General features: G+C 36.5%; 1 protein-coding gene across 1 annotated transcript in view; it reads left to right on the top strand.

Moving 5' to 3' along the window:
* The window catches only part of OCA2 (OCA2 melanosomal transmembrane protein), a 158744-nt gene that overhangs the window by 17505 nt on the left and 118967 nt on the right, over nt 1-22272 (top strand). Inside the window, exons 2-8 of the mRNA XM_036384263.2 lie at nt 3445-3543; nt 4155-4343; nt 7753-7810; nt 8669-8741; nt 16876-17030; nt 17508-17590; nt 17933-18086. Coding sequence (XP_036240156.1) covers nt 3445-3543; nt 4155-4343; nt 7753-7810; nt 8669-8741; nt 16876-17030; nt 17508-17590; nt 17933-18086 — 811 coding nt within the window. The remainder of the gene's footprint in view (nt 1-3444; nt 3544-4154; nt 4344-7752; nt 7811-8668; nt 8742-16875; nt 17031-17507; nt 17591-17932; nt 18087-22272) is intronic.

Below are 22272 nucleotides of genomic sequence, written 5' to 3'. Positions count from 1 at the left end.
TAACTAGGATGAGCATGATTTTTTACTTGGTCGGGCTCTTGTAGGATGTATATTTCTTTTGGTGTCCTTTGCTGTTGTGCATTTGGGATTGAAACGTTGCTTATGGCTGAACATCAGGGTCCACCACAGTCTTCCTTTTCCTTTTGTTTAAAATTTCAGATGTAAACACCATTAGGAAATGCCTGAAAATGTGGTCAGAGTGCAGGTCTAGGGGTTGACAGCAGGAAGGTATCACCTGCAGGTAATGGGAAGCAGACTTTGTCAGCCACCATCTCTGACTAATGTCTGAGGAGTCATGAACCCATCAGTAGGAGCAACTGGAGTCTCTCACATCTCTTCCTTTCATCTCCTGCTCTCACTGTCCCTCTCCAGAAAGCCAGTTTGACCAACGCAAATTATTCTATGTTTGATGTAGAAAATGCTAATGATTTTTGAGTCTGAACTGTGAGAGAAGAACTGTGTACACAAGTGGTGTCCAGCTTACCAGATCATTGCCTGCAAATCTAGAGTGGTCTTTTCATCCTGAGAACAGGCCTACCCACAACTGGTTAATGGGCTAACCTGGTGATTAACCTCTTGGTAATGTTGCTGAATTGCTCAGTAGAGGTGGATTGCACTCCATTCTAGCATATGGATATAAGCAAAGTTTCTAGATATTTGTTCAGGAAGAAACATTCAAAGTGTGACCCAACCCCAGTTTTTGAAATTTGTTACATTTTGATTTGTTTCCTATTTACACAGCTTCCCAATTATCAGCTACTTGCAGGGCTGAGGTACACTAAGAATTATGCTAAGATGGTTTTTGAGCTCTGTAGACTTCCTCCGTCAGCAGGGGGTCTTTGGGCCTTCCTAGGTTTTGGTTGCAGATGATCTTTTATCTTTAGATAAAGTGGATTATCAAATTGCACCTCCAGCATCCAAATCCCCACAGAGGGGTTTGTGCCAGGCTCTCTATTCAAGGATAACTTTCATTTTTATAGTCCCTGCAATTTTTTAAATGATGTTTTCACAACTTTTCTTTCTAGAGCTTTCAGCCTGCAAGATTCCTTTATGCCCTAATTAACTTTACTGTTTATATTATTCTCATTCTCTAATTAGAGTAATCGCATCATGGGGGAATTGAGGCTCTTCTGCTTTTTCTCTAATTATTTTTGTTTTGTCAAGCCTGGCTGTGTCCTGCTGCTTATTCTTGTCCATGTGTTTTTATTCTCTGCAAATTGTTGTTGTCGTGTACTAATTGTTTTTACTTTATCTGAAGACCTTTTCCTTTTTTTTCTGTCTTTGTCATTCTTGGCCATCTGTTCAGCTCCGTAGTTCCATTTAAAAGTGACAGGACCTATATGAGCAAGTGGGGATAACAAAGCGTAAGAAGAAAGTGAAGGTGATATCTAAGTGAAGGTGATATGTTTCATTAGCATTCTGGATTCTTCACCTCAGGTTCTGTCACATAAGCCATCTTTCACCTGACCTTTATACTCCTTTTCTTGTTGCCATTCCTGTGGTTGCTTTGCCCTCTAGCACTTTTTGCAAACTGGTCACTCACAGTAGTGGTGAAGAGCTGCTGAGGTGTGGATTGTCAGTGGATATACATATGCCTGTGTGACATAAAGCAATGTTGGTGTCAACCCCTAACAATTAGAAGAAAATGGAAGTTTTTATAGAAAGTGTCTGGTTACTAGTCTCAAATTTTACACATTCCAGGAGGAAAAGAACAAAAAGAAGTGCAGAAAGGCAAATAGTGTGCACAAGGTGAGGGAAGATCAGAACAGCATATATTATGTATCATTTGAAGCCTTTTTTTCCTGTGGAACATCTGACATTGTTGTGTTTAAAAGCAGAAATAGTAAGTGGTCTTTTCATCAGTCAAATTCTGAACTCACACATTCAAAGTCCACCATCAGAATTGTTATAAATTTGCCTGATTTGGATGCAGACTTTGAGTATAGTGGGATGTTGGGATTAGCCAGAAGTGTATCAGCAATGCATGTGAGTGCACATTTAAAGTCCTGGTAGTGTTCCTGCTATACCTATGGGCTCTGTTTTGTAAAAGCTCTAGGTAGCTTTTTACATTGAAAGCTGTGATGAGATTAGAAGAGTAGTTACTTCAAAATAACAGTTTCTCCAATTAGACTTTCTTCTGTGTGAAATATATTCTCCTGCTTAAAAAAGGAAGCACTTTGATAGCTACAGATTATGCAATCATCTCTTCACAGATGAAGTGTCAGTGCAATGTAGCACCTGAGTTGTAATCTGCCAAACTTTTTACATGAGGTATTGGGTAATTGAATCTCCCTAACTCTTTCACTTCATCTGATACTGAAAATATGTGACTTACAGCAGAGTTTGAATGAGTGTTGTGGTCATTCAAGACTGAAATAACCGTATCCAATTGCTCTGCACCTAGCACATCTTCTGACTGAAAACACTACTGAACAAACAAGCCAAAGCAGTACTTGGAGGTTTTAATTTTACAAACTCAAAGTTGAGACACAGCTCTACAAATTGCAAGAAACTTCATTGTGTTATAAATTCAAATACGCAAACCCTTCTTTTTGAGCTGTCCTTATAATTAGAGACTGAATAACTAGTCACTGTTGTGTATTTATTTAGAAGTCAATGATTTTATAATTTCTTTCCCCTCACAGTCCAGCAATAGTGGAAGAAATTTTGGGTTTCCTCTAATCTGCATTTTGACTGTATGTCTAGCATATTTCTTTGAAACTTTCTGGTGGTGGGAGGCTACAACTTTGAAGGGAATAAATCTGAGTGTACCTGAATAATGTTGATTTTGATAGGAAATTTCTCTGGAAGAGCCTGGTCATGGGAACATGTTCTAGAATGGCTCAATTATTTAGTCTCTACCAGAAGTCTGCCTCAAAGCCAGACCTCTGTGACTGTGATTGGTCTTCAGCTGCTTCTTAAGTTTAGGGATTTATACTTCAGCAAAAAAGGTCCTTCACAATGCTAAGCTGCAATATGGCATGAAGTAGCTTACACTGTTTAATTATCTGCAACACCAGGACCAAGACTTGACAGGAACCATTTGGAAGGGACTGTGCTGCAGAAATTAAGTACATGTATTCAGGTTTTCTTTCCTAATACCGAGAGTACCAAGGTTGCTGTAGAGATTTGATTTAGAGATTTGTAGATGGTGACCCATGTCTCAAATAGCATTTATTATAATAAATGAATAAGTTCTTCTATTATGTCATATTTTATGAAGTATGCTAGTGTAAACTTATATGAATGAGTCCCCTGTGAGTATAAGAAGGTAACTACTATGACTAGTTCAAACTTAATGAATGAAAACCCTAATTTAGGTCAACACCATTCTTAAAGAATATTTAACTAATTAGATGGGCTTGTAGCAAAATATTCTGTAGATCTTTAGTGAATCATTTTGCTGCAGACTTACTATTCTGGTTTTTTTTTCTCCCTCCAAAGATATCACTTCAATTTTTCAAAATTATTCAGCTCAAGGTCAAAAAACACTGTTTTTACAGAGAAGACACCACTACTGAAGGTTTCCTCAGAGGAAAGTGGGTGAGTTACTTTCATTTTTCTCAAAATATTTTTTTCCTAAGTTATCTTCTATTTAGTTGCATGTGGTTCTTTCTTATATCCTAACACCAAACCTGCTGGAAATAAAGGGAATAGCTGGGACTGTAAGCAGAGAATTACTCTGGAGGACCTTGGTAGCAGAGAAGGGGCTGAAAAAAGGGAAGGGAAGGATGTAAGGTGTGAGGTCAGGGTCATTAGAGAGCCCTAAGCATAGACAGCTGTAGGTTCTGTGCTCTTATTTCCTCCATGGGCTGTTACATAAGTGCACTGAAAGACTCAGCAGAACTATAGGGAAGGTCCTCATGATGGAGCTTGCACACCAAATACATCCTGAAATACATCTGCCTGGTGTGTCAGAGAACTTGTACTCTCAGGTGCATCTAAATGTCATGGGGTCTTTGCTCTTGCTCCCCAGACTACTCAGCTGTGTCACCAAGGGAACCTTGGTCTGTACTGAATAAATATTTTTCTATGAAATTTTCCATAAAAATCTCTCAGAGTGAACGTAAGGTTCCGCAAGGTCAGTTGCATCTACTACCTGTTGAAATAAAACACTGTTTTGTTTTATTATGTTTACTGAAAATGTGTGACAGGTTCCAGTGTATGGCTCTTCATAATCCAGATTTTACCACAGATGATGATTCATGGGACAACAGCTCTGCAGAATTTGAGCAAAGGTTTCAACTGGAAAGTGAAATGACAAGTTTTCCCAGATCTGCTTCTTCTGAGAAATATGAAATCTTGGACAACCTTCATGTCAAGTTCAATTTATCAAAGATGAGGTCTGAATTCAAACATTATTTTTTTTAAATTTCTGCATGTATTTGTTTTTATGCATAGGTATCTAGAAAATTATTTTATGTAAATTAATATAATAGGATTCCATATTTAGACTGTATCTAGTTTGAAACTGATTATGGAGTCTCCATAATGATCAATAGCCCCTTCTTCTAAGAAGAATCAATCATTTACCTATTCTAAATTTGTAATTGAATACCTTCTATATTGCTTTTAATATTTCTCTGAAACCATTTTTTAAAAGACCTGTGGTTGATTCCACAGCATTTTTTTCTTCAGTGTTTTGTTGCTTCACTTTAATTTAAATATGTGTGTAAAAGTTCTTCTGTAGTCATTACAGTAGCTTTTCACATATGCACAAAGAAAAATATAACTGAGCATTTTTCCATCTTGGACAACATTAATATATTTCATTCTTTACCCCAAAGTAGTCATTTAGGGCTATGGCTGGAGGAAATTGAACCTGTTAATATATTAAAAGATAGCAATATGATAAGAGCATAACTTCAGATTTTCTTGGGATATTTTTGCTGGGGGCCTAACTAGCAGAGCCTTTAATCTTGTATACTAATTCCCTTTGCCCCCTCTAGAGGTTCAATGCTTTTTCTAGTTTGTTTTGGTGTCTGTAGGTAGCTCTGCAGGGTTTTCATGGAGCCCAGCACTGCAGGTCCGCATCTCCTTGTTGATTTGCTGCACCTTTCCAGCAGAATGTCAGTGTGTCTTTTCTGTCTTTTCCCAATCTGTATGTTGTTTTAGCTCATCACTTCACAATTGTTTTCTTCTCATTGTGCATATGGTTTTGTGCTCTCCCACTCTGCTGCTGAACAAATGGAGCAGGAGAATTCCAATGACTGCAATTAGTGCAATGTGAGCGCATGCAAAGAAATTTGGCAGGTGTTTTTCTTCACATTTGTGGTAGATTTCCCTGGTGTTTGATGGAACAAAGGTATCAATTGGGAGTGTGAAATCCATTGTTTCCAGTACAGCATAGGTTTATAATCTGGAGAGGAGCAAGTTTTTCTGGCAGAAGCTCCCTTGAAATATTTTCACTGCTATAGTGCAAGCTGTACATATGGGATCAGCTCCTTGGCTGTTGTAAATTAGCACAGCACTGCTGAGATAACAAATGATGCTAAACTGCCCAACACCATATGCAGATCAGATCAAAAATCATTTGGCTTAGAAGAGAGGGTGAAATTCTTCATAGATTTATACTCCATGCATTTCCAACTGAAGTCAGATAGGATTGTACTGGAGGCATATATCAGCATAGGATTTGGCACAGGGTTTGTACTTGCATCACTGTGCCAGATTAGCACTGTAGGAAGAGACAGATTGTGAACCACGGGTGAGTCCAAAGCTGATCATGTCTCAAATGTAAGCTGTTAAAAATGCTGCTTCCCTAATACAAAATGTCATGAAAACAAACAGACAGGAGGAAAAGACCCTTCTAAATGCTGTATTTATTAAAACCATTTCCAAAACCTTCTTTTTATTACATCTTGCCAGCTCCTTTGGATGAGTTTCTGTTATTTACAAACAACTGGTTATTAATTTATAAATGCTTAATTAATATTTTATTTCACTTGTGTCTTAAAATCAAAAGGTTTTTAATAAGAACTTTATTATCATAAGTTGTAAGTCCAAAGTGCAAACAAAAAAATAAAAAGTACATGAAAATTAAACTAGTCTGGATTAAAATTTATTAATTCATAACCTAATAAATTCTCAAAATTCCAGAAGGAAACTGTAATGTAAAGATAGACAGAAATGATCAGCAGGATAGAGAATCTATGACTAAACTCTCACTATTTTCCATAAATCACATAATACCAAAAGACATTATCAGTTATGAACTGCTTATAAATGGCTTGTGTCATCATTCCTTTCTTTTCATGCCTGTATCACTTTCTTCCTCTCTGTACCATCAGTAGATCAGGACTACTTGGAATTTCTAGAAGAAACCACCTAACTGGCTTCCTTCTCCTCTTCCTCCTTCTCTAGATTTTCATGTTGTGCAAAGTTTGGGTAAAGTTGTTACCACTTGTATTAAGTAGGGGACTTTAGCCCCTTTGTACCAGTTTGTGACAAGACATTTTTATTAGCTGCTGGTTTTTATTAGCTGCTGTTTGGACAATTCTAGAGAGGGGGGAAACTTTGGAAAACAATGTTTTTGAAAAATGGATCTCCAGTAATTTCTGTTGCTTTTTGTCAATGAATTGATTTAGGGAATTATTTCCACCGTGATTAAAAATTATTTCTAACATTCTTCAGACTATTCTGCTTTAATATTTTGTCCTGTAGCATCTGTCAATGCAGCTTTTTATTGCACTCTTTGTTTTTCAACTAATTATGCTGGTAACTTGAAATGTTTTCCTTCTTGCTTGTCATCAGGTTTAAATCAAGTCCTGCATTTGTCATTCTGTCAGAAAAGCAAAAGGAATAAGAATATTGATGCTTTCAAAATGAAAATATGTAACAAGGTCAAACCTACATAAAGGCTTCTGTAAATTAAGGCATCAGTATAACATATTGATGGGCAGTCAGAAAATTTTTAGTTGTCTTTTCAGTAAGATTAAAAAATGGTAATTTAAAATGTTAAATCTTAAGATTTCTTTCTGAAGACCATGTATCTTCAATATCCACATTTTAATTTAGAGTTATTCTTGCCTAACCCACTCAGTAGTAAGTGTGAACAATTCAGAATATTTTGTGGCATCTCATTTCTGGAACAAGGCATTCCTTTAATGGGCACAGGCATGCCATGGGAAAAAAAAAAAAAAATCAGTTTTGTTAGTAGATTTATACTCATGAAGTATATGTGGTTTTAAAAGATACTGCTAAACCCAGAAGATTCTTAAATCTTGTTCTTGTCTTCAAACTGCATTTCCTAATACTTTTCAGGGTGTGTATTATAAGTCCAGTTTTGAGGAAGTCTCTCATGACACCATCTGTCTATGCAACAACCTGTGTTTTCAGCGCAACCATGCCACCTCCCTGTGATAGCAATGCTCCTTTGCCTCTCTGGGAGAGACAAGAATCACCTGAGGGGGATTAGGGTCTCCCAGGGGCCAGCAGCAGTAGTGGACAAGTAGTTCCAGGATCCAGCACCAGCTCATTCTGCAGTCTTCCCTCAGATTTTCCAAGGGGCAAATCCTCCTTCCTGTGCACTGAGATCCTTCTGTGAGCAGAGCTGGTGCAGGAGCCCTGATGGTCACCAAGGCGTCCTAAACCCTTGCTGACCTTGCTTTGTGGTGTCTGCACTCTGATGTGATGTACTATCACCCATAAGTGCTTACCATGATGTTTCTGAAATGTCAGAGCTGTTAAGAGAATAGGAAAGGTTGTTCTTAAACTAGCCAGATAGTAAATATGTGTTTCCTTGTGTTTCAGATGCTGTCTAAAGTTCCTGAAAGTTTCAGGTCTCTTTATCTTCGTAGTTGTCTGCTCTGTAAGTATTGAATTTTTAGTCTTCCCCTGGCCCCCATTTCTTTAGAATTAGTTCAAAATGAGCTATGCTATTTTCTCTTAGCACACAGAAAATATCTTGGGGCAAAACCTGACAATACTGTACAGGGCTTCATGCCTTGTCATAGTAGTATTTGGTGCACTTGTCACCTCTCAGGACAATGTGGTTGGGTAAGCAGTTGATTTGGAGGGAGAAGCAGCTTAACCCCAAATTTGCAGGTTCCTTAAGGATGCTTTTTGAATTCAGGATGATCTTTTGATCCTGACACCTGAGGAATGCTCACAGGGAAAGCTGTGCTTGGGAGGATGCTGCAGCAATGACAGCGCTTCACAGTGTCAAAGGCAGAAGTTGATGGGGAGATTGGCATCTCCTCAGGTGGCCAAAGTGCTGCCTCCCTTAGCAAAATCTTCAAATTCAGCAAAATCTTCAACTGAAAGTCTAGGGAAAATTTTAAAAAGCTGGAGTTTATTTTTTAGTGGCTGTGAGGAATTCCTTTTTGGGGTAGCAGGGCTTCTGTGCCAGGAAGAAAATAGATGACACTCTGCACTTCCTTAGGTATGGGTGCTGCTTTCCAGACAGATCCTGAAGGTTGACCTAGGAGACATTTTGAAAAAGTGCATAAAATATGGGACTTTGGCTGTAAATTAACTGGAGGAATACTACTTACCCTTGTTAAGTATCCCAGAGATGCTTTTCAGCTGTGGTGGAATTATACTTAAAAATACTGAAACTCACAACTGAATGTGCAAAGAGTCTTTTTAAAGTACTTGAGATAAGTTTAGCAGGTCTTTGGCAGTTTTTGTGTTACTAATGAATGTTTATTCTTTATCCTTGCCCTAGATTTTATTTGGCATTTATCCAGATCAAGGTACGCCCTGGCAGATGTTGGCTGTATCACCTCTGGAAAGCTTCTGTATCCTTCTTTCATTGGAAAAAAAGGGATCTGATGTTTCATTGATAAAGCAGTTGAAAGGGTGTGTATTTACTGTCTTGCACCCTGAGAGGACAGGGTGATCTCAGAGCCTTGGCTGCATTTGGACTTGTCCTTGTCACTGGCCCAAGTATTCCTTCTCCAAGTTGTACTGAATGGCACCTGTCTGGGGCCAAGCAACTGTTTAGAAGAAGAAGCAATAGAACAACCCCAAATAAAAATTAGTCATCATAGGTCAATACAGATCTGAATGTGAAAAGTCTTTGAGGCTTGAACATTCAGTTAGTAAACAAACAAAAACTTTTGCAAATTAGTTACATTTATTCTTCACACTATATTTCTAGTTAAATCAGTCTGATCTGAAATCTTCTTGGCTCTTATTTCACTAGTGTTAAGAGAAGATGCACCTATAGCTACATTTCACAAGCTCCTGCAAGGTCCCTTGTTTTGAAAAGGTGCAGTAGGTTTTCATTTTTGAGATGCTCTGTTCTTCTATATAACTGATCAGCTCCATAGCTTTGGGCAGGGAGAGTCCATTTTAAATAGATTTAATTATTAGCATTCTCACTGTCACCAATAATGACACTATATAATGCACTAATTAGTAGGGTAAATAAGGAAGAAAATGTTAGTGCTTTAGGGCAGTTTATAATTAAGAGTTGAGACTGCTTTTTGGAACGAAGCAGATGGACTTTTAGTAGGACAAATGACAACTTCAGCTGTAATCTCCTGTTCACATCAGTGGTTTTGGTCCTTCTTGAAACTGTTGTTGAAAGTTCCTATGGGGGTGTAGTGTTGAACAGCACCACGGTTGTCACAGCCTTATCCGCCAAAAGAGAATGAATTCAAAGAGGGTCTTTAAGCTCAAGTTTTAGTCAACTGTCGTAGCATAGATTGAAGTTTTCCTCTCTTTTCAGATTTGGGTTGGACCCATAGCTGTTGCATTGTACAAATTAGCTCTGCAACCAAATATTCCCTTTGTTTCAGGGAACTGCATTTGGGACTGGGATTTTAGACAAACAGATGTTCCTGTATTTTGCATTTTACCTATCACTTCAGGACACTTTGAGACAAATAGCTGTCAGACAGTCAGAATATAGCATTTCCATTTCTTACTTGACAAACCCAAAGCTAGAGTGTTTTAGTTTGTGTAATGTGTCTTGAAAACTAGATATTCTGTCTGCTGTCTGATGTCACTGAGCTGGGGAAAAGTGAAAGGCAAGCAATCCAGGAAAGCCAAGCTTCTTTTTCAAGATGATATAGTAATTCAAGCAGAAGAGTCAAGGAGAAAGATTGCCTTTCTAAAAGAATTTCGCAAAAGGCACCCTGAATGTCCTCTTACTGTCACTGTCAGTCTCCATTTGCCCAGCAGAAAGTTAGTGTGGTTGTCTTCCCCTTTATTACATAGTGAAGAAAGGATTCCCCTTCTTGGCTAGGCCTAGGTAATGTTAACCATTCAGCCAGCAGTGCTGAAGATGCAATTTATGCTGGCTGACAGATTGCAGTACTCCCAGTGGACACTATGGGCTACTCTCTGAATGACCACAAGATTTTAATGGTAGGTTTGCAGGTGTGCCGCAGCAGTCCTTGCCACAAAGCCCTTGGAGGTTATAATCTGAGACTTTGGGTGGAAAATAAGTATCTTAGCTCATATGATGCCAAAATTGCAAATGAGCACACTTTACCTCTTGCTTCTGCTTCAAAAGCTGTTTAGAAGTATTGAATAGGTACTAAACACTTTTTTTTTGAGCTCCTTCCTCACAGTTGTTTATTTCCAGAAATGCCCAAGTACACTGTTGTGAGTGTCTGCTCACATATGCAATGTATCTCCACACACTCGAAAAGACAAAACAAAGTGTGAAATAGTTTTAAAAAACAAATTGAGTGATTACTTTTGGACTTCATGTCCTTTGTCATCCTAGTGTCACCCGGATTTTTTCGTTTTTTCTGCCATGCCCATGAAATCTCAGGTTTGCTTAGGGGCAAGACTTTCCTTCTCTGGTGCTGGGAGAGGCCTTCATTAGCTGGTGTGGAGGTGACCTGCTTTTCCAATGAGATCTCTGTTTGTGTTGCTATACCTGTATCTCTGGTTTGGTTTTACTCTAGCAGTTTTTCTTCTCATTACCTTCTTTATTATTAGCACACACGTATCTCCCATGGCTTTGTCCATCCCCATGGGTACAAATCTGGCATGTAACACAGAGGTGTGCTGGCTGCAGATTCTGGAAACAACATCTTGCCCCCTGTGAATTAATAGAAGTTTTCTGAGTCTGTAGTTTTGTGTGTGGTTGGGTTTTTTTTTTTTTTTTTTAATACTGATTTCCGCATCGGCATCAGGCACAAATGCAATGATTTTAGTATAGCTTTTCAAAATATTGGTAATATCTTTCTTTGAACATAAATTCTTGGGATTTATTAGTTTTTAAATTCTAACAGTCAACTCTATAATACCAGAAAGAAGGAAGTTTATACTGAAGCCTGACTTGAGGACCCTTTCTGCAGGAAGCGAGATTCAATGTCACTGTTGATGTAAAATGTGTGAAGCATTTTCAGATCATTTGTTCAAAGGCTGTATGTTAAGGGGAGAACATTTTTAGTTATTAAGATGATAGAAGAAGAGATACAGAGTCTGAATAAATTTCAGCATTTCTTTGTTTAAATTACATGTACCTATTCTAAGACATGAACATTCTTATTTTTTCTTAACTCTTTGGCCATTCAAACCTTCAGGAAGTGTCTCTCCATTAACTGGGTGATCAAAGAGTGAATAAGAAATATTCTTCACAACTTACATACATTTTCAGACTTGAAAATTTTTCTGAAGTATTAAATATACTTTGTGTTCATTCTTTTGTTTCTAAAAACTACTGCCCTAAGCAAATTTTAAGCTTTTGTCCAGCAATAGGGAATGGACAACTGGACCAGAACTAGATACTCACTATTTGACTTGAACTAGGTTTTATGAAATTAAAAAGTAATTGAGAGTCATCATGCTTTTAAGGAATTATGCAAACTGTATGCTATTTCACTGTAATTCAGAGAAATGTCTGTCTCCCTGATGCAGTGCCTTCTTTTTTTAACTGTATCTCACACAGTTATAGCTATTCCTACACTTCTCAATAGTAGAAATATTTTATTTTTCAAAAAATGGTTAAGTCTTCAGCTCATTTCTGTGCAATGGATCTCACACCTACCTCACTGAAGTGTGACTTTCTAGCTTTATTCTCTCCCTCAGTAACAACCTTTTCTTCCTCTCAACATTTGTACTTGCACCCAGTCATGTTATAGGTGAGGAAAGGTTAGATCAGTGTGAGCAAAGCAATTTCATTTTGCTTTTTTGGACTGATTGTCAGAAATTACCTGGAGAGTGGGCTGTAAATTCTTCCTGAGTCTGGCCAAGGATGTTGCATTTTTGTAAATATGTTTTAAAGTCTTTCAGTCCTGATCTGATTATCTGATTGTTTAGGTATTTGTTATCTCCCCAGTTAAATTTTTTGAACAAAGGATGACATTTTGAAAATTATATATTTTCACAGCACCCAGCATAGAGGGTTTCTTACTCACTTGCTCTTTATGTTCAAAATAAAACTCAATAAAAGTACATAACCTGAAGTCACATCTGAATGTGTATCTGCTTATTCCAAATCAGACAAAACCAGAGATATCAAACTGACTAGACAGGGGCCATTTTTGTGGATGTATTTCCATTCTCTCCATGAGAGATTTTATCACTTCCAGTCCAGGATTAAGGTCTCAAATTTAGAAAGTAGAAGATGTATCTCAATAGTAAAAATCTGTTGAATTTTAAATCATAGGCTAGATTTCTCTTTTCTTTGGATTCAGTGGAACTATTTAGAACAATTCCACATATGGATGAGGAATCTCTAGGACAAATGGACTTAAGACTCCTTATTATCGAATTCCTTGCTGAGGTTGTATGAGTTTGAATGATTTCTTAATGAATTTGTGTTATTGGTGCAACTGTTGGAGCAAGGAAAGGTCACTAGAAAACTTGCAATCATGCCATGACCATTAGCGACACGGAAAACAACATTTCCCACTCCTGTGCAAGAGGTGTATATAGAGAAAGAAGGATTGTGAGGCAAAGAATATAGCTATATTTTAGCAGAATTTTCAGCTTCCTTGAATGTTCTTCTCCAGGGAGCAAAAATTAATGTAATTAATTACAAAACCTCTCTAATTCCTTTAATTCTTTTCCTCCTATGAATATTTTCTTATTTTGTAACTCTAGTTCTCTGCTGGGGGACTCTCCTCCATAATTTTTCCTTGCAGAAAGCATTTAAAAATTGTTTCTGTTTTTGATGTTGTTGGAAATGTACTAAGCATTTAGGCCTGCAGGCAATGTTCAAGCTGTTAAATAGATGGATGAAGACCAGGACCACGTGCAGAGGCAGCTAAGTAACAGAATCTCAAGACACAATTGATAAAATGCTGTAGAAATTGGTTTGTTACAGAACTTCTCAAACTGATGGAGCAGAGAGAAAGGATGTATCCACTGTAGACAATAATGGATCTGATTGCTCACACTCAAAAAAGGAGGAAAATAAAAAGTTCTTAGAGCATTCATCAGATGGGGAAGCCAATAGGGACAGAGAAGTGTGTAGTTTAACTTGTTATGTTAGGAAGGGATGATGTAGAAAAATCCTCACCAGAGATGAGAACAGGGATAGGAAATGAAAAAAAGAAAAGCACAAATACCAATGCAGAAAATAACACCAGTTAAGGACAATGCAAAAATGGATCTAGGGAAAAGGCCTTCTTTAAAATGGTGATATCCTAGAGAAACTAGCATAAGTGACCCGGTCATAAATCAGGATAAATGGTGTACAACTACCTCAGAAACTTGAAAAGTAATCCATAGGCATAGCATTCTCAAGGTCTATTCTACAGTATACAGAATAGGATATACAAATAGATATTAAAGAAAGCATAAAGTCAGCCATCTGTGTGCAAATATAACAGAGAATCTCTGTCAAACAGAGCTTTTTGTCTGCCTCTGTACACTTAGAAATAATTACATGATGGAGGGTAGAGCAGGGGCTTGGTATTTTGGGGACTGACTCAGCTACTCCTAAGTTAGTCATCCTAGGCTCTCTTTACAGTTAATAGAGAGAATGGATGTTCCTCGTGAGCAGTTATTCTGATCTTCATGTGCTAGTCCAAAATCAAGCCATGAATTCCATCTTACAAGCACCCTTTCATCACTGATTTTAGGGAAGCAACCATCAGATGCAGATGTCCAAAGTACAGAAGCAGGACCTGTGGTGAATGAATACCAGTTTAAATGTTCAGCCACTGCATCCCATTCCATCATGTTGTCTATATAAGCCACATAAAAACAAAGTATCATGAGGTGACTGTCACACACTCCTCAAAACCTCTTCAGAAAACCAGGATCAGGAAACACAGCTCTTGGTTCAGATGGGAGCAGCAGACCTGCTCTGGTGCCAGGTGTAAATACAGACAGCCACAGTGTAATGCTTCACAGAGCAAACATAAACCCAAATCCCTTGACGGGCTAATTCACAGCAATAATGTGATTTCAAGAATAGAACTATATCAAAATGAAGCAGTTTAGCTGAAGTGAAATAAAAAATATCAGCTCTGTCTGTAAATCTCCCCAGGGAGATTTTTGCTTTAAAGGGGCACAGTGGAGGACACATTACAAAAGAAAAGTTCAGGAAAGGAAAAGCATACTTAAATTGCAGAATAAAAAGGAATATTAGAAGTAAAAAGAGAGTTTTCCCAAAAGTTGTCCATATCTGAATGATTAAAATTCAGAGGAAATCACATTCTGGCAATTTAAAGGAAATATAAAAACAAGGTAAGGCAGAACAAAAATATTCTGAAGTTCAACTTGATTAAAAAAATCATATTTTTTTCATGTAAGCATGTCTGAAGTTTTCTTCTGGTTTATTATGATTCCACCTTTCATAAAGGCTGTGATCTGCTGCAGTGTAACAATGGAATTATGACAGAGTCCCTAAATATTGTTTGGAAAAAGATAACTCTGATGGGTTTTAAGAGCCTCAATGCAGACTGGTGAATGCTGTTCTGTTGCACTTGCAATCAAAGGAGAACCTCTCTCCCTTTTTTTTCCTATGGCTCTTTATAATGGTTTTATAAGTGCACAGAATGGAATGGAAAAAGTATCCTTATCTGTAGAGGAAAAAAAGAAAGGAGCCACTCTTCTTGAAAATAAGGTTTAATTTTAGACATCCTTTCTAATAGCTCCTGAATGTGTCATCTAGGTAATTACAGGATTTATTTTAAAAGTATTGCTTAAAAGGAAGCTGCCATAATTATATGCACCTGAAGCTTTTCAAGACATAACTGGCTACATGCCTAGTGAAAAACTGACTATTAAAAGTTGTCCCAAATTGTAGGGTTAATGACTTCAGGTGAGCAGACCTTCTAGAAGGTTTAATGAATGTCTCTAGTTAAATGTATGGATATAGGTCCTATTGAGACTCCTATTATATATCAACTAGTGACACAGAAAAACTGTCATGCCAAATTTTATTTAAAACTTTCAGAAACACAAGAGAACTGTTGTCATTTCTGTTTGTGTTTGCTAAGGATTGTGAGTGTAAATTCTCAGACTGGACTTGTCTCCTGATTTGTTACATGTGAGATAATTTTTTTATCATTTCCTGTGTGATTCCTTTAAGCAAAGAGATGCTTGGGAGCTTAATTCTTTAATTAATGGCATGTGAATGTCACTGGTGGTGTTTGCTCAGCTTGCCTTGCCAAGCAGGGTGGCATTTATTTACTTTGAATGCATTGGCTGCCCACCTGGTACAAGACCTAGGGGTTTTTTTTGCTTACTATGAGAGATTACTCTTTTCTAGTTCCCAAAGGACCTCATAATCTCCCAAATCTTTCCCCATTAGACACTGACTTAACATGGATGATCTTCCCTGGGGGTCACTGGAAGCAGGACAGAGCACAGCACTGCGCTCTAACTATCCTGAGTTTTTTCTTTTCCTGTCAAAGTCTCTTAGTTTTGAGGGCTATAAAGCATCTTTTTGGGAAAATTGTTTTGGTGGGTATATGATCTGGTACATTTTACTCTCTCTTTGTAGTATGCTCAATAAAATATTAGATGTTAAAACCATAAGATGTTCAAGCATGTGATTAAGTCTCATGATTTCCATGGAATACGTGTGTGTAAAACCGAGGAGTTATTTTTGTTTGTTAGCTTTTTTTTTTGTTTTGTTGCTTATGCCTTAGCTTTCTACCTGTCACAGACAGGAGCAAAACAATTACAATATTGCTCCATTACAGTAACAACAAACTGTGGAGAGTTTAAAAGCTCAGGTTTCCTTCTTCCCTCCCTTCCCCACCCACCAAGCCTCAGGGATGCTTTTTTCAACCATGCCAGAAGTGGACTATTACAAATCTAGGTTTTAAAAGCCCTAGATGTATTGGAACTAATAGAACCAGACTTCCAATGGATTTGTGGATCATGGCTGGCTGATCTTTCAATTATACTAGACTAGGAATGTAGTTTGATCATATCTTATGTGAGATATCTCAAGAAAAAAGCAGCAGATGAGGGAGCTGAGTGCAATAGAGTCTGTGAGTACTTCAGCTGAAAGGACGCTGAAAATATCTTTCAAGTATTTGTAACATTGTGAGCAAAACTTTGACCTAAAAGCAAATAATCAGGCAAAATCCTCTGAAGTTTCTACATTGTTTTTACCAGTACAAGTTTTGTGATGTTTAAATTTCTGAGCTAATGGTGTAGCCTTTCATTAGTACCAGTACTTAAAGAGCCTTACTCCTCTGTCTCTCTGTGTATTTCTGTATGCTATTTTGAAGCTTTGATACGTCAGGTAAAAGCCAAAAGTCACTAGGGAAGATATTTGTTCTGAACTTTTAACTCTTGTTTTATTAGGAAACTTGGTCAAAACAGTACCACTTGGTGAGGAAGTAGACATCGGTTTTGTTATTTTCAAAATTTCTGAAATTTAGCTGCAGAATGTATTTTTTCAATATAAATTGACTAATTTTTTTTTCCTGGAAATTGTACAGCCTACACAGCCTATACTATTTTTACTGGGAATTTGCACCTTAACAACTTTATTAATAGCTATGAATCTGACTGACTTTCACGATTCTGCTCTGTTAAAGTTAGACATAGGAGGCCCATTTGGGGCACAAGTTGATGAGCAAACAGAGGAATACATTGTCGTACAAATCAGCCAGAGTGAAGACACAGGATCAAGGAGGAGACACCAGCAGCAGGTGACAGTCTTTAAATTCTCTTTCACTTTTTCTGAGATGTGTTTTATAATTTATTTCCATCACCACTGTGTGGATTAAGTGGCCATGCTTCTTCTTGCTTCAAAGTGTTTCACTTTCAGCATTAGAAAACTTACTGTAATTAAAGTTGCATTTTCTTTTGCCTTTATAAGGCTTCTCTGGGCTTCCTGCATCAAAATTTTGTTCTCTATATTCAGTGCAAAATGTGTTTTGGCATCTTCCCTCTGGAGGACATCCTGGAGGTGTCCCTCACTTCGTTGATTGAGTATGAGGATGATTTAGTTTGATTAAACCTGAGCACCCATAACAAACCTAATCAGGGAGAACTGATTTAGGCTGATTTTATTCCTGACCCACAAAAAACCACAAAAATTGTCAGAAGAGAGAAAAATAGGAACAAAACCCTCTATCAAAGACATATCACTTCTGCTGATATTGCTGAATATGACTCTCTTGCAGGTGGTATACAACTGGTCTCTACCCTTAAATTCAAGAAGAAATCAGCAGATCTTCACAACTAGAACCTTTCAGATACCAAACAGGTTGGCTAAGAGACTGAAAAATGATGCATTTAAGGAGCAGTTTCCATAGACTTGACTAAGATATTATTTTAAAAATAATTATCACTGCATGTTTCAGAAAGGCAGGAAAGGATGACTTCTTGTTGATCTTTGAAAGCATTTACAAGACTGTTTTTTTCTTGAGTTAATTTCTAAACAATACTTTTTAGAAGGAGAGAGTTTGTTTGAAGATATTTGAGGAGTTGCTTGCTTTTGTAAAGCTATAACAAATATATTAATAAGTACTCAATATAAAATAATGTACAAATAAAGCAAAATGTATTTCATTCCAGGAATAAATGAAACTTCTTTTTCTTTCACCAGAGGCACCATCTTCATAAACATTCAAGCTTTCCTTCAGGAGTCTGGAAGTGTTCCTCTCTCCATGAAGCATCAGTACCTTCATGCAAATATAGAGGCACAAGTAACAGTAGCATCCATCATCTTAGTAGGTGTCTACGTGCTGATCATATTGGAAGTAAGTCAGTTTTGTACTTGGATTTCATTTTTTTCCTAAGCTGTAAGTGGAGCACCAGAAGAATTTTCAGTCTTGGGCTTTGATATAATTTTAAAATGTGTATATAACTTCATGCACCATCAGTGTTGCTAATGATATGAATGAGATACATGTGGAGAAATTGTTCTGCATTGGAAGTGATTCTGCCAAGTTCTTTTAATGTTACAGTGATCTTGTATGTTTTTCTATTAGGCTCTATAAGTTTTCTAATATTTCAACAGAATTACAGTTTTGTTGTGAGAGTAAAAATAGGTGAGAATTGCAAAAGGTGTGGAAAATTTGTTTTTAAGTATTGAAGTATTTTATAAGATAAAATAAAAAAACCATATTGTTATTTACCTACTCTAAGGTACCTCAACTTTCAACAGGTTAAAATGAACATATATTTCAATAAGTGCCTTTTAGGCATTCTTTAACTGTATTATTTGAAGAGGAAATTGAGCTTGAATTAACATGAAGTCAAGGGACAGGGAACTTTTAACATATATTGCAGCAACATTACAAAACCTTGAGGTACTAAATCAAATAAAAATGCATTGTATCACACTAAGAATGGAAAACATATCATAAATAACATAGGACTCCAACTGAATTCTTTGAAATGAAAACACTTACTGTTATATTAAAATGAATTCCAAAGGTTGAGGAACACTTTAAAAAATTATTTTTAATTCATATGAGCCTCCACACTGTCAATTCTCTGAGTTGAATCAGGCCTGATTTACATTAGTATGAAACTAAGAAATGAATGAAATCAAGTCTACAAGGTACTCCGCAGTACATATGTCCAGCATGCTCATTTTCCTTCCACACCCATTGCATATTTTGAGCTTTTCACCCCGTTCCCCATTGAAATGGTAAGGCTGTAAAACTTCACCTAATCAAATACCAATAATGGATGCACACAACACAGCAGATGCTTTAGACATTTAGATTATGTTGTTCAGCAATAATTATTTCTTTCTAAACCTAAAAATGCCTCTGTGTACATTGTAAATGAACAAAGAGACATTATGTTAAATGTAGAGGGGGATTGGACTAGATTTTTCTGTAAGTATGTGTAGGCATGCAGCACAGCCCCAAAATAGTCTTAATACTTTTAAATGCAACTTATTTTTTCAAAAAAGCTGAACCAAACAAAATTCCCCACCCCTAAACCCCCAACCCCTACTATGCAACCTTTCAGCATTTGCAAAAACATCACGTTTTAAATATAAGCGACGGGGGTTTTGTGTTTGCATCCTGAAAATCTGCTTTGGAAAAATTAATGTGGAAAAGGAAATGAAGACTTGAAACTAAAAAACAGAGCCAAAGAAAGAATTAGTTTTCCTGTTACTTTTAGGAAAAAGACTTAAACCAACTCATTAAATTATTTTTTCTGTGAAAATATCAGGGAAAGATTTCTATTGTTGGCTGAAAAATTATTTCTCCAAATTCAAAAGCAGAAATAGGTTCTCATAAGTAAACTTTTTTGAAATTTAGAGTGTGAAAAGCTACATATTGCATCATAATATTAGTTATTTTCTCCATAGCATCTATAGAAATGACAAATGCTACAACAAGAGTAAATTCTAAACTTTGTTTTTGAGTTCTATGGTTCCCTTGTGGATTTCTTGCAAGCAATGGATGCTAATATTGTTGGAATATGTAATACTGGCTTTCATCATATTCAGTATTTATAACTTCAATGCCTGAAGTCCTGCTTTCTCAACACATTGCACTCTCTATCCCTTTAGCTGTTATCACTGTTGGAGAAATCAATGTTACTGCAGAAACTACCTCTTTAATTTTTTAAAGAGATAGATTTTAACTTTTGGTGTTGCTGCTCCCCATCTTTTATCAGTCTTTATTATTTTCCTGTATTTTATTAATTATTATTTGCAATACAGCTTCAAATTCAGTGGACATCCAAACCAGTTTTAGAGCTATATTTTCTTTAAAAATGAAGAAAAAGAAGCATTTTATATGTTACAAATCACAAGAGCCTCTATTTCCTCCAGCACAGCCCTTTTTTCCCAAGCATGAATGGTAAATCTTGCCCACAGCCTCCTCATTCTCACTGTACTCACGTTTTAATCTTTTCTTGCCTCCTCCTTTGGTCTTTGCTACCTCAGTCACCAGGGACTCTGCAAGAGCTTCTGCAAGAGCTTCTGCTTCCTGCAGATACAGGATGATGGGAGAAGATTGTCAAGTAAGAAGTTCCAGCTGGAAACTGAAGTGCATTTGCTGTAAACAATTGTCTTCTCCAAACTTCGAAGCAGCTGTTTTCCTCCATGTTAGCCTCAAATGTCTAAATTAAGCACCCATCCTAGTCAGTGGAGGTCTCAGGATGTGCTATTCTTCACAAAACAAGCTGTTGAACTTCATTTCTTTGGGCATTGATTCTCAGTGTTGTTTCTTTTGAAACTGATTCCATGCTATGTATTCATAAAAACCAAATATGTTTCTCATAGAATAAGATGCCCATTTTCCTCTTTAATTTCCAGTGACTTCTAGTTTCAGGCTTAACACAAATATGAATATTCTCTTACTTCACAATTCTGCTACTCTACTGCTGAAATTTTTTATATTGCTGTTGACTCCCTTGATCATGTCTTAGTTTTTTGTTTGGAGTTTATGGGCTATTTTCTTTTTTTTTTTTTTTTTTTTTTTTTTACCTTTATGCAATCATCTGTTCTTTCATTAGAGGTTAATTCTCTTGAAAGTTATTTTCTTCAAATATCAATCTGTTCCCTCTTAGCATTTCAGTCTCCTATTCCCTTCCCTTGTCCCAAAGGAGAAAAACATTCAGCTTCTTGTAGTGCTTCTGCTTTGATCTAATCTATACCATTTTATAGACTTGTTGAAAACCACAAAGTATTTAATTTTGTTCTTGAAAGCATAAACTGCACAGGAAATTAAAAAAACTTAATGTTAAAATAGAAAGGAAGAAAATAAATAAAGGAAAGGAAGAAAGAAAGAAAGAAAAGGAAGGCAAGAAAAAGAAAGAGTGGCAGGTTTACTTTTGTTGATCTCAGCTCTTCTGTCTGACCCTTCAGGATTACTGTGGAAACACTGGTTAAAATGGGTTACAAGTATGTTTTCACATTGGTCTACAGGACATCTGGTGTAAAAGGTGGATGTACAGAGTTCTACACTGATGTTGCTGTCTTAAATCAGTTTACAATGCATTTTCAGACAGGCTTTTTCTATTTTTGATTCTCAAAATGCATGTACTCTCTTGACTGTAAACTTGAAAAAAAAATAGAAAATTTAATTTTTATAAACCCCTGCTCCAAACACCTTTTTCTTTCAGCTGAAACTATTTGATCCTTTGCCTTGTTTGATTTCCATAATTTCTTCCAGAAAAGCATTTTCCTATGTGACTAAAGTGATTACTTGTAGCTCATTAACTGAATGATGTATCATTTCTGGTCTTAAGGCATGGTCAAGGAAAAGTAGTGCAGATAAAATCTCATTGTTAGCTATCAGTTAGACAGATTTGTTAGATATCAGAGAAATACAGTTATCTTGTCCCTGTTTTTGTCTAGAAAAAATGGGATAATACCCTGGTTATACTAAAGAGAAATCTATCCACCCATCTATATCATACAATATCTGTTAAAATATTAAAGTTTTGCTGGTATGCAAAAAAGTTTTTAATTTATAAAGCTCTTATTTGTAATTATTAACTGCATATTTGCAGCTATGTTGAAGCTGCATTAATTAGAAATATGCAAGGAGGAATGCTAGGCATCAATTATTAAAGGATAGAGCTCATTAATTGAAATGAATTAATGTGTGCCCTTGTCCAACACTTTTCCCTAATAATATATTTGTTTTGTGTTGTGTGTTAAAATGCAGTGTTAGCTGTTTATGATACTTGAATGAGCAGAAGCAAATGTGAAAGTTAATTGCCTTTTAAAAGCTATTTTGTAAAACATTACATTTAATCAGGAGAAAAGGCAAAATAACATTTATTATACAAAGTTAATTTAAAAAAATTGAAGAAAACATAAGAGATACCAATAACATATGAAATAGCAGAAAAGTGTATAAAAAATAGCAGAAAAGCAAGTATCAGAAATTCTATGAGAGTCTCCATAGGACTTAAATGATGTTATTGATCTTCATACCCTATCTTGTAATTAGCACTAAGAAAGATCTT

This window comes from Molothrus ater, chromosome 2 (genome assembly GCF_012460135.2).
Source record: "Molothrus ater isolate BHLD 08-10-18 breed brown headed cowbird chromosome 2, BPBGC_Mater_1.1, whole genome shotgun sequence".
NCBI classification, from domain to species: domain Eukaryota; kingdom Metazoa; phylum Chordata; class Aves; order Passeriformes; family Icteridae; genus Molothrus; species Molothrus ater.
The sequence above is the reverse complement of the archived record's forward strand: the minus strand, read 5'-3'. Positions and strand labels throughout refer to the sequence as shown.